The sequence below is a fragment of the Athene cunicularia genome, assembly GCF_003259725.1.
Source record: "Athene cunicularia isolate RWA chromosome 3 unlocalized genomic scaffold, athCun1 chr3_part1, whole genome shotgun sequence".
In the NCBI taxonomy this organism is placed as follows: Eukaryota; Metazoa; Chordata; class Aves; order Strigiformes; family Strigidae; genus Athene; species Athene cunicularia.
The window spans coordinates 16,664,213-16,676,956 of NW_020799097.1; the positions used below are offsets into that span (position 1 = coordinate 16,664,213).

The 12,744-nt window shown below is 40.2% G+C and overlaps 1 protein-coding gene across 1 annotated transcript in view; it reads left to right on the forward strand.

Moving 5' to 3' along the window:
- The first annotated feature begins 236 nt into the window (after nucleotides 1-236).
- Nucleotides 237-12,744, forward strand: part of ADAM17 (ADAM metallopeptidase domain 17) — a 28,507-nt gene continuing 15,999 nt past the window's right edge. The window contains exons 1-8 of the mRNA XM_026845497.1: nucleotides 237-309; nucleotides 3,583-3,715; nucleotides 5,163-5,296; nucleotides 6,237-6,325; nucleotides 8,376-8,544; nucleotides 9,365-9,495; nucleotides 11,218-11,307; nucleotides 12,381-12,488. Of these exons, the coding sequence (XP_026701298.1) occupies nucleotides 243-309; nucleotides 3,583-3,715; nucleotides 5,163-5,296; nucleotides 6,237-6,325; nucleotides 8,376-8,544; nucleotides 9,365-9,495; nucleotides 11,218-11,307; nucleotides 12,381-12,488 (921 nt within the window). The 5' untranslated portion in view covers nucleotides 237-242. The remainder of the gene's footprint in view (nucleotides 310-3,582; nucleotides 3,716-5,162; nucleotides 5,297-6,236; nucleotides 6,326-8,375; nucleotides 8,545-9,364; nucleotides 9,496-11,217; nucleotides 11,308-12,380; nucleotides 12,489-12,744) is intronic.

The window sequence follows — 12,744 nt, forward strand, 5'->3', positions numbered from 1 at the left end:
TTGGTATTTGACTTGGTAGCTCAGCACTTGAAGAGAAATCTCTTCTTTTGAAATACATGCAGTGGCCTCCAACTCAGTGACCTAGTCTGTTGCCCAGCACATTCTTGAGCTTTCTGCTGCTGGGGTAGTCTGCTGCAATGCATACTGGCCCATAATTTATTTAAAAGATACTTTCCTGTGTTAAGTTGCAGAATCTAGTGGCAATAGGCTTTTAGCCTTGAAACGAGGTGAAAGAAAAGGAAATGGTTGGTTCAAAGTTGGGGACAGAGGAAAAGTCATTGGTGTGGATCTCTTCTTGGGAACTTTGGGGTATTGTCTTTGTCACTAACGTTCCTTCCCTGTTTATCTTGCAAACCCCAAATGTGTATGTTCTTGGGATGTGTTGTTGCTGTTGTTGTGTGTCATGTTCCTTCCCCTCCCCCTGCCCAGGAGAGACGGTGCAATGAGGTGAAGGCTGCCAATCATAAATATTATTTGGGATATCAGCATGAAATTAATGTGTCGTCTTCCAAAAAGAGAGGAATGCAGAAATTTAGGAGGGGCTGGAAGGGAAGTAACCTCAGGAAAGTGGTTTGGGAAAACCTTAGTCAGCTCAGTGCTGTTGAATCCTGTGGGAAATGATTCTTGGACCATAGTGAAGATAATGAGGAAGGAATCCAGAAAGATTATTAAACTTAAATTTAAGTAGTCAGATGTGCACTTGCTGTGGCTCCCATCCACAGGCTGCTGTACAGTTGGACTCTGTACAGTTCTGTATTTTGTTTAAAATAATGACCCTTCATCTTTTATTTTCAATAAGCTGTGACCATGGATTCATTTTCACAGCATGAAAATTTTACAGAAAAATTTTGGTTTGAGTGTGTGACCAATATATTTTTTTCCACATCTGTACAATACCTGAATTAGTTGACAGATTTATATCTAATAGCAGCATGGCTTAAGTCTACTTATGTTGCAAGTAAAATGAAAAGCAAACAAATTTAGGAAGAGTAAGAGGAAATACAAACAAGTATATTCTTGTTTCAGGGTTACAGGAACTAGGAGTGTCCTGTGTTTCATTTGTTACTTTAGCAGCATCATCTTACTCATTTTCAGCTCTGTAGGTCTTATTCTTACTACCCTTCCAGTCTCTCTGTGAGGCATTTCCAGAAGAGTGTTTGTGTGTGTTGAGGTGGAGCAGGACTCTGGAGTTCTCCTTGCCTACCAAATAAAAAAAGCTAATTTCTTTAGCAGACTTCTCAGTTTTCTTGCCATGAAACAGAGACCTGTTGTCTGGCCATAGTGACAGCTGCATCTTGCTCTTTGGCCTCACCTTCCCCTAGTTCTGGGCTGTACTTGTTACAGGCAGAGGTGGAAGGGAGCAGGAGTAGTGTTTTGCAGCTGGTATTGTGGCTCTGGGGTAGACCTTGTGCTTGACAAGTCCCCGAGCAGTGCAGCAGTGCTACCACACCTCTCTTGCTTCATGGCCCACATACCACATGCTTGCTCTGTATCACAAACCAACGTTTGGTATCCTGTGTATCAACATTCATTTTAATTGAGGGGTCTGCTCTAGCTGAGTGTGTTGAAAGAATCTCAGGTTTAATTAAAAGAATTTAGGACTAGGCAGTTTGAGTTTTTTTCAGAATTGATTTCCCTGCCTGTTCCTACCCTCCTCCCAGGTGGTTTTGGGTGAGGGCAGATGCCAGGCCATAAACAATGAAATATAATGTGTTTTTTTTTTTTAAAGAAAAGAGATGCTTTTTAGGTATTTGCTCACTGCGTGGCTCTAGTGAACCAGCTCTGCAGCATGTGGCAAGCTGATGATGAAGGTGCTGTCTGGCATGGAGCAACTGGGCACATAAGGGGAAAAAAACACAACACGAAGGAAGGTGGTGGAAACTTGCCTTTGCAATAACCCGAAACGCACAGTAATCGATTGCAGGTGCTTTTGACCTGTAGGTTGTAAACAGAAATGAGGAAATTGCAACTGCACTGCCTTTCCTGTGTTGCTCAACGGCAGGGGAGGGGCAGCCGGGGAGAACGAAACCTGGTAGTCACTGCATGGTGACTTCTGCTGCTGGAGAAGGCAGGCATGTCACCTAGCCAGCACTTTGCTAGTAGGTCCGGTGCAGGGCCAAGAGGACTGTGAGTCTCATCTTTGTTTCTGCAGCTCCCTCATTTCTAGTGTACACAAGCTTGTGTGTGCCCATGTGCTGGTGGTTAACGGTCCCCACCTGCCCCCTTGCAAAAGAAAAAGCATGGTGCTTGCTTTGGCCCAAATAGTGCGTCCATTCTTAGAGGCTTTCTGAGGCTTTAGAGGCATGTATTTGGGGATAAATAATGGTACTGTCACGCTTAAAAAAATAATTATTTCAGGAGCTCTCCAATCTAGATTTCAAGTTGGCAATCTTGGCTTGTTACACAAGAGCCAGTAAAACACAGCTTACTAGTGGTGCTGCTTACTTAACAGTCCAATAAAACATGTGAGGTTGCTTGGCCAAGTGGTGTAAGCTAGTGATTAGGGACTCTGAAGAAGTGGGGGGCCATCTTTGTTAATAAAACTCTACTTTGTTAGCTATCATGTGTGGTTTAGAAGCACAACTGGAAATGGAGAGGAAACAAATTGGAATTCTTTTAATAGTGACTGGATGAGCCCTTCTACCACTTGTAAAACACAGCTGACCTCATTTGGTATAGTGGAAAGAGTGAATGCCTCTGGCAGAGAAAAAAAGATGGTGATGTGGGAATAAGGGCCTTTATTTAAGACTGTAAATAGCAAATTAATCAGTGTTGGTGAAATTGAAGGTGGTTGTCAGGTGTCGTGATGGGTGCTCCAGAGGGGAGGAGTGCGGGTGGGTGCTCTTGCATCAGCAAGAGTCAAACACCGTTGGCAGCTGGCATTGTGCACTTGTTAAAGGTGGAAGCATCTGCAGAAGACTGACCTGAATTTGTAATTTGTGTTCTGCTTCCCATAGGGGTTCAGGCCCTTGGTCTTCCTCCTCTGAATAAGTTTTCATGTTCTGAGTAGGGAAATCAAAAGGGTTTTGCGTGGTGGTAAGGCATTGAGAAACTGAGGTGCCTTGTTAGTTACTTCTGATTGATTATGCTACGCAGACATCTGTTTTCTGGCTACTGTTGGATGGAAAGGTAGTAAATGCAGTCTTGATCTGCAGTGTATTTGACAGAAGTTTCCTGGGTTAAATTATTTCTTCCTTAGACTTAGATGGGGTTCAGCAGATGAGGAGAGTGCTTCATTCCAGAGAAACAGGAATGTTCTCCACCATTTAGTTTCCAGGGACAGCCACAGAGAGCATTAGCTCTGTACAACTGTGGCCGTAAAAATAATGGGATTGTTACTCAAAAATTGCTGTAAGGGAACTGAATTCTTTGTTTGCCTCTCTCAGATTGCATCGTATCTCACACTAATTTCTTCTTGCCTATGCAAAATGCACTTTTACAGAAGTGTACAAAGTTAACCTAAAATTAGACCAAACTGTGATCTTCCTGTTGAACTGGGAGGCTCTTAAGTTTTGCTGTTTTATGTGTGTGTTTGTGAAAGAGAGTCTCTTGAAACTAAAACTTCCCTTGTTGCTCTTCCAGACACAGTCGAGTCCATGCTTTCAGACTATGACATCCTTTCTCAGTCTAGCATCCAGCAACACTCACTGAAGAAGAGGGACCTCCAGCCTGAGACACATGTAGAGAGGCTCTTAAGTTTTTCAGCCCTGCGAAGGTAATTAAATCATCAGCAATGAAATAACATCACATTTTCCTTGAGTTTGTGATAAATAATGAGCAGTTCCAAACCTAGAAATGCTGCATTTCCTGTCATGACTGGCCAGTTCTTCTGAGTTAGTGATTTGCATGGTTACATGACTTCAGACAGGCTCAGAGGAAAGCGAAGAATAAGTTGCATTGTGTTACTCTGCTGAAGTGGCAGTGATTTAAGATTTCTTTTGCATTGTTCTTGGCTTTAGTTTCATGTGGCTTACTTCCACTGATTGGGTTGGATCCCACTTATACCTCATCTGGCAATATTGTCATACTTCTTGATTGTCCTCTGGTTCTTGAGAAGTGCTGCCTTCAATCTGGGGAGTGCATGTGGTGTGTTGCCCAGAAGATTTACTGTATTTTTTTTTCATGAAGGATTAATCATCTGCATTCTGAGTGTAAATTTCCCATTCAATGAAACACTTATTTTAATATTTTTTATGATAGGAAATAGAAGCACAGGTGAAAGGGGAAGAAGAGGTAGAGTGTCAGAAAACTCCCTTACAGGAATTTGAGTACTGAAATTGTGAATCTAAATTGGGTCAGCAGGGTGAGAATAACGCTTTGTATTAACAAGTGTAGGTTGATTTTGTTCATCTGATATCTTTGTCTACTGTGTTCACATGTGCCTTCCCCCATCTGTCATCTGCAGCTACAACTGTTGTGCAAGCTGTGCATACATTTTGGAATCTAAATGTTTGGAGGGGGCAATTTTTAAGTACCAAGTTTAAACGCTTAATGGGATCAGATGTCTGACTGCACTTGTTTTGCGCTGCCTTGTGCACCCTGACTTTATGGAGAGATTGTAATATTGCCAGTGATAATTACAGAATAATTGCAGAGGGGCATACCAAAAATCTTTGACCCAAAGCCCATATAAACCAAGAGCTCATGGGGCGTCTTCCAGAGAAGGTTCTCTACTTGCTTCTTGGGATAGCCTTTAGTTTTTGTGATAATATATCATAAAAAATCTACAGTTCAGATTTCTGTGTATGGTATTCTGACTGTACTATTTCTGTACTGTACTATGTACTAAAGATAATTTAATACTACTTTACTACTATGTACTAAATAATAATTTAATTAAAAAGAGATGAACAAACTTCTAGATCTGACTTTCTTTAAATAATTACCAGTAACTGGTTTTGCTTGACTGCAAATGGAGAAAGTGCATCATGAGCAAACCATGACTGTTTTGGATTTGGCGGTTTATTTTATTTAAGAACCTTTGACTCTTTAAAAATATTTACAGTTAGGAGTTATTTACAGTTGTGAATTACATAGTATGTGTTTTTGTAGCCTGCTTATCAGAATTAATGCTTTCTCTTTTGGACCCTCAGTAAAATCGAGACTGCATGTATCATGTGTGCACTTTGCTTAAAAATAAATGGAAGTAAATTCTTTTACAGGCACTTTAAATTATACTTAACTGCAACTGCTGAACACTTTTCAGAAAAATTTCAAGCATTAATTGTGGATGGTGAAGGCAAGGAAAAGGAGTATCGTGTTCAATGGCAAGACTTTTTCACTGGACATGTTGTTGGTTAGTATGGGCTAGGCTATGTGTCAGTGCTGAGAAAGCACAGCTTTGCACGAGTCTCTTGGCCAAAGTAAATGGTGTATTGGCCATATTTTCATCAGATATGTTTAGGATGAACAAGTAAACTTAATTCTCATGCCCTTTGAGTTTTCTGGGGTTTTTTTTAGGTGGGTTTGGGGATTTTTTTTTTTTTTTAGGTTTGGTGGGTGGTGGGGTTGTTTTAAGCTGTTGCACCAAGGTTCTAAGATATGACTCTTCTGTTTGGTTTGGCAGAACACAAAGGTATAATTTACTCAAGCAGCAGCTTGTGATTATTTTTTTTTTTAAATGATGATGGTAGATTTAATTCCAACTAAAATGTAGGCCTTGAATATTTCTTGTCCCAGAACACAAAGCCCAGGTAGTGATGATGCAGTGTTGCCCAGATCGTTATATTAAAAGACTTCAAGATAGTTCTTTGCAGGTTACCTTTCTGTAAAGAAAGAGTATCTTGCTCCACTTCAGTCCAGCACTAATGCTTCTGCTAAGTTGTTTTGATTTTTCTGTTGCCTATGTGATGTGGTAAAAATCTTTTCCACTGGAATGCAGGCTGACGCCATGAAACTGCTGTGTGGTAGTAGTAAGATGCAAGCTGCTTTTGTTGGCAGAAATATTATGTGTCCTATTACTAATTGTCAGAGCCACCTCAACACTTTCTGCAAAATTATCAGTTAAATCTGAGTCTTGGCAGCAATGACCATTGGGAAGTTAAGACTGGGAGGAGTGCTGGTTCATTTCTTCTTTTTCATTTAAACTGGACAGTACAGTGTTCTTCAGAGACTGAGAATGGTAATTTGGCATGAAGTTTAGAAACAATTAAAAAAATCCAGCAGACAGTGTCTGTGTGGGAGTGCATGCAAGTAGAGGTGAATTAATTTTTTTTTTTTCCTTGCTTATGTTAAAGGAGAGCATAATTCCAAGGTTGTGGCACATATTGGGGATGAAGATTTTACAGTGAGAATCAATACCGATGGAGAAGAATACAATATTGAGGTATGCTTTACTGTTGAAAGCTATATTCAAACAATCATCAGTTTTCACTGTGGGTGTTTCTAGTTAGTCACATTGACACCTCTGTAGCTCAAAATAGACTTAGTGGTGGTGTTTGTTTTGGGGTGAGGAGGGCGAGAAATGTGAAACCAATTTGACTTTTGCAAGTGTTGTTAGTGAGTGACATTCTCTAACATTTGCGTGTTTTGGATACATCAGGGAGAAGGTATGCTTTAAACAGGAAAGGGTTTTAGAAACAGAAATGGATAATGTTAGTAATTAGTGGTGATCACGTCCTTTAGAATAATAAACTGTGCAGCCTTCTGAGCAGAGCTGAGGTCTGTTAAGCTTTCTAAAAATTTGGCTTTGTTATGTCTTGGAATTTTTCCCATTCTTAGAGCTTTATTTGAAAATCTGGTATTTTTTCCATGCTCCCTTGTTTTGTTTTTTTTTTACCATTTTCATTGCTTGTGTTATTTTAAACTATTGGTTTAAAAAATATATTCAACAAATATATAATTAGAGACTATCCTAATGAGTTGTTCAGTGCAGTATATTCCCAGACACAAGCTGTATTAGAATGGCTGAATAACAGTAATTATGGCTGAGTGTTATATGGATATTGTAATTGTCTCCAAACCCAAGGATATGCAGAATTATGGGTAAACCTGGGAAATCCAGTCATGTTAAAGTATGAAAATGTGATTAGAATACCCAAACCACTGTACTTGTGTTTTACATTAAGAGCATATAGCTGTTTGTTATTTAAAGCATTTTTGGGTTTGTGGTCCAGAGTAATGTAAGCACATCTTGGTTCTCCATGCAGCCAACCCCCTTGCCTCCTCACTGGCTGTGTCTGTACAGTTAATAAAGGTAGGCAGTGGTGTGGAGGCTCCGGCTTGTCCATGGTGCCTAGCTGTTAGCATCTCTGGGTCAGCTTCAACCCCTAACCAGCCCTGGATGAGTTGATACCCATGTGCAGTCAGAGATGGTATGTGCCAGAGACCATTCCCAAAAGGCAGCATGGACAAAGCTGCTCTGCCATTGCCTACCTTTGCTTTCATGGTCCTCCTGTACTGTTTGGAAAGGCTTCGGACCTTTGTATAAACCCTGGTGCCCTCATACCTTGCCCTAGGGTGCAAAACAATTGCTCTCAGTTCTGTGCTGCAGACATGTGGCTGCTGGGCTGGCGCAGCCTTCACATTTCAGGACCTTTTTGCTGTGAACCCAAAGCACAGTATACTAAACAATGGTTGTCTGAAGTTGAAAGAGCACTGCCTAAGGGCCAGAGGAGACCCAGATGCTCTGCCTTGTGGATGTGGGCAGTCTATGCCACTCAGCTCTGCCCAGAGAACAGGCTCTGTCTGTGTTGTATTTGGTGGTGTTGCTGCAGCTGTTATGTACAGATAATAATAGGAATGTGTTAGTAAAGAAAAAAGATGGTTAGTATGCATCTGCTATGGAAGTTAGTGTCTTATGTTGAGATTTCATAGTTTTCTTGTTTTCGTTGGTTTTGGAGAAATTTTTCATGCTTGTGAGTGACTTGGGTAGCTGTTGAATGTTGGAGAGCCTGCCTTCTGTTGTGTACTTAGATATTCTGTGTTATCTTCCAGCTGCCGTGCTTCTGGTCAGCGCATTTGTTAGCACAGTTTAAGCATCTCCTCCGTGGCTGTGCCAGTCTCCATACTGTTACTGGGGAAGCAGAGCGAGTCTGAGATGCCTCCTCAGCTTGCTCATGTTCTGGAGGGGAGGAAAAACTCTTTGTTTCTTCTGCAGTTATATCAGGTGGCTGCCACTGCTCTGTTGAGATAATCTTAGACTTTTGAGTGCCTGTGTAGCATAAAAGAGTTGAATTCTGTTGGCTTTCCTGGGGATAATCATTTTATCAGTAGACCTGTTGCTGTGGGTGAAATTATTGTAGTCCAGTGCATTTGTGTGTGTATGTGTAAAGCTGTGGAGATTTGATGGATAAAATGTTTCACTTATATAGATTTCATCTTTGCATTCACTGTGTTCCTAATTAATTGCATTTCTGTTCTTTTTGTGCTGTCAGCCACTGTGGAGATTTGTAGATAATGTGCAAGATGAAAGACTGCTGGTCTACAGATCTGAAGATATTAAAGATTTCTCAAGATTGCAGTCCCCCAAAGTGTGTGGTTATTTAAAACTAAATGAAGAAGAACTGTTGCCAAAAGGACTGGAAGTCAAGAAGCAAAATGAAGGTGTGTCTGTGCCTTGGGGGTCTTTGAAACAAATGCTTGAATTCTGGCTGTGTCAGCAAGTAAGATCAGAACCTGGGCAGTAATCTGTGTTGCTGCTTCTAGTTTAACTATTAGCTCTTTAAATTCATTGGCGGGGGGGAAAGCAACACTTCCTCATGCCTGCTCCCCATCCAAAAAAGCCCCAACAACTGATGAAATTAAGAAACTGTCACTCGGGGTATGTTTCTTCCTGTCTTGTTGAAAGGCTGTTTGGCCCTACCAAAGTGTAGGCTAAGGAGAGGAAGCTGTTTTATCAGGTCTGAGTGGTGTTTGTGGGGATAGCTGGCAGCAATGTAGGTGCTCTTTCTAAGGTGAACATTAGAACAACTCCGCTTCTGTGCGCTGGGCAGCAGGACCTGTTTGGCCTCCGTGGTCACTCAAAGAATCCATTTTGAGCTCTGATGGGTTTTTGAGAGTTTTCAGTCCCTCTTTTCTCTGTCTTTTGCTGTGTCAGCAGAGGTTGGGTTAATGACTAGGAACAGGAGGAGGCGAGGTGTTAAAGCTGAGGTGATGACCATAAAAGGTCTACAGGTAAATCTGTTGAATAACTCAATTTCACTACTATACATTCCTTCCCTTACAACAATTTTGAGGACTGTTACGAAGACAAAATTTAAGAAGAATTAAAAAAAAAAAATCCAACGCCCAAAACTAAACATCCCCATCCTCCCCTCAAACCCCCCCCCCAAACTCACATTCATATCTTAAATAAGGATAATAGACACAGCTGTGAAAATTTTACTGAGTGTTTATTTAATTGTACTTAAAATGTTCATGTTAGCAAACATCCATCGGAAGAAAAGAACTGTTCCAGAGAGCGCCAAAAACACATGCAAGATGTTGGTAGTGGCAGATCATCGTTTTTTCAAATATATGGGCCGTGGGGAAGAGAGTACCACTATAAACTATTTGGTAAGTAAATATACTCTGTTACAATTTGCTGGAATAAGTGCAGGAAAAATAGCAATACAGTAGTTAAAACATACATCTTATGCTTCTTTTGTACAACATAATGTATTTACATCTCCTGGCTGTGCGTGTTTTTTACCTGGGAAAGCTAAGTTATGCTTTCAAAGTATTTTATAATGGTGATACTTAGTTAAATAGTTTTCAAGTTTCACTTATAAACAAATCCCTTCCCTTCACATACTTCTTATGGCTATACTATTTTCTGCTTAAGAAATTTTCTTTTTCCAGTCAGAACTTTAGAATCTCCTGGCTTTTGAAATCTATTATAAGCAATCCAAGCATCTTTAAAGCTCAAGCATGTTTGGAGCTTATATGAGAGGCAAAAGCAACTTGTATAGATTTATTTTTTTTCCCCTCCCAAATTCTTCCAGGATCCTTTGATCAGAACAACAAATTTAGAAGCAGGTGCATTAAACAATTTGTTTGGTTGTATGTGGGTGTTGTGTGTTAACCCCTGCAGGCAGCTCAGCCCCACCCCAGCTACTTTCTCACTGCTACCTGATGCAATGGGGAGAGATCGGAAGGGTAAAGGTGAGACATGTGGGTTGAGATGAAAACAGTTTAGTAGGTAAAGCAAAGCTACGCACACAAAGCAAAATAAGGAATTAATTCACCGCTTCCTATCAGCTAACAGGTGTTCAGCCATCTTCAGGAAAGCAGGCCTCCATCACATGTACTGGTTACCAAGTAACCCAGCCCAAACCAGTATAATAGGGTTATCTACCTGACAAGTTTTTGTGAAATACAATGCCTGACCACAGCCTTTTCAGTACAAGTGGAGAGTATGGGTTTGGGGACTGGACACAAAAAAGAATGAAACCAGTTTTGGAGGTCTCTTTGTCAAGGATCTCTTTCTGAGCCTGAACCTTTGAAATGCTAATCACTCTCTTCCATCTTTGCTGGCTTTTTGACCTTTCTGTCCCCTGAAATGTTTACATTTGGAGCCTTAATTCCCTGTGTTTGCAGAGATGCTATTATCTCAGCATCTGACATGCTGAGGCTTCTCTACTGTTGTGTTTCCTGGGTAGATACATACTGTTAACAACACAGTGATTGGAAAACTAAAACATAAATTATTACTGAGTGGCTCTGAATGTCACCTGTCATTCTGATGAAGTTTGATAGTTTATATTTAGTAGAAGGTGGTTTTTAAGAAGATGAGAATAGCTTGAAAAAGGAGGTATTGATAGCACTGAGAGACTTTCTAGAATCTTGTGCTTGAAACATGGGGAAAATAATACGGTTTTGGCTGGGAGAGGGAAGCAAGCCTCAGAGGTTAGTTAAACTAGTTCAGCATCATGCTAAAACAAAGCAGTAAAAATATCTCCCTCTTCTGCCCTTCCCCTCAAACCTTGGAAAATTGGTATATGAACAAAGACTTTCTCAAGATGTCTTGTTCTTAATGTTATTGCTCTTCCACTACATGACAAAAGTGGTAAATGGGAAAGTGTACTGCTTTTTTATGATGGAAAATCTTCAAGGATATTTGATAATACTCTCTGGATCCAAGTACTGTTGTTTTTCGATCAATGAGTATGTCTGTCATATGAGGTTCAATTTTAATTTGAAGTGTTTCTAGGTAAGTATGTTGCAACTTCTCTGAGTATCTTGACTTTATTACATGAAAGCCCCAAACTAAATAGCTTGTTTTTCTTTTCTACATAGATCGAATTGATAGACAGAGTAGATGACATCTACCGAAATACTTCCTGGGACAATGGAGCCTTCAATGGGTACGGCATACAGATAGAGCAGGTATTCACTGAACTATGCAAAGGGTTTCCAATTTAGAAGATAAGAGCATGGTTTAGATGTCAGGGTTTCTGATTGTTTTATCTGGATTAGAGCTAGAATAATCAAACCCTATATTATTAACTCCTGCCAGGAGCACTCTGAAATAACATATTTCCAGTGGTGGTGGTAATGATCTGATGCAGCGTGCCCATCTTAAGTTCCTTGCATCATTTGAGTTTTCAGGGAGAATCTTCCCATATTAATCCCAATTCAAAGGTGATTTTTTTTCCTGAATATGAGCGGTTCTTGCTTTTGTCAGACATACTCTTATATATGTATATAATGTTTTTGTCTATGGCTAGTGCTTAGTTTACAAAGCCCGAGTGAGCTTCAAACACAGATGAAAAAACACAAATCCTGCCTGAAGAGCTTTAATGACTTCCTTAGGCATCAAATCCTGATGGTGGAGAGACTGGTATAGGATGGACAAGGGTGACATAGTGACTTTAATTTATATGATGGCTTCTGAAAGTTAGCGCACAGAAATCTGCAAAAGATTAAAGAAGAGGAATCCATCAGCTTGGAGTACTGCAAGAGCTGTGATGTGGAACAGAGGGACTAATTGTACAAGCTAGCTGCCCATTTACTGGGAAAAGGTATGCAGGTACAAGAAATGAGAGTTAATTGGGCAGGGAGCAGGAAAGAACATGATGCACTAATTCTAGGTTACTGAGAAAGTAGCAATCCTTTAAAATTTGGTTAGCTAAAAATCTGAAATTCTTTGGGGTTATTTATACCAGATGTAAATCCTGGTTGTATTTAGTTTTTCTGATAGAGTAACATGCATCTTAAAAAAGAATGTTGCAGTGAAAACTGTTGATGTTGCTGTGTAACAGTGGTGGTGTAGTTCCTTATGTTGTAGTTGGTGTATCTTAACTAGCAGAGGTTGAAAAGTTAACATGAGAAGCATGCTAAGTTTGAATTTTTCTCTTTGCAGATCTATTGAGACATTTAAGATTACATTGAAAGCTTTCCTGTAGCTATAAAATTGACCAAAATTCTTCTACATTGTTGTTGCCCTTTTTGAAATGTAGATTATCATCCACAATGAGCCTGTAAAAACTGGAGAAAAGCATTACAATATGGCAAGAAGTTACCCAGATGATAAGAAAGATGCCTGGGATGTAAAAATGCTGCTAGAGGTAGGTTGTAACCCTTGAAAAATTGTGCCCCTTACAGAGAATTACTCATTCAAACAGCTGCTCTGTAGTAACAGATGAAACTTGTCTACTTCCTTCACATGATGTGTAGATGTTGCACAAAGTCAAACTAGCTGATGTGCCCTGTAGCCCAGGATAAAGGACTCTGTAGCATAATTATAGAGCATACGCCAATTACTGTTATTAATGCGTGGCCTGAGTCAGAAAGGCAGTCCTGATATGTCTGGCCCTGAGACTG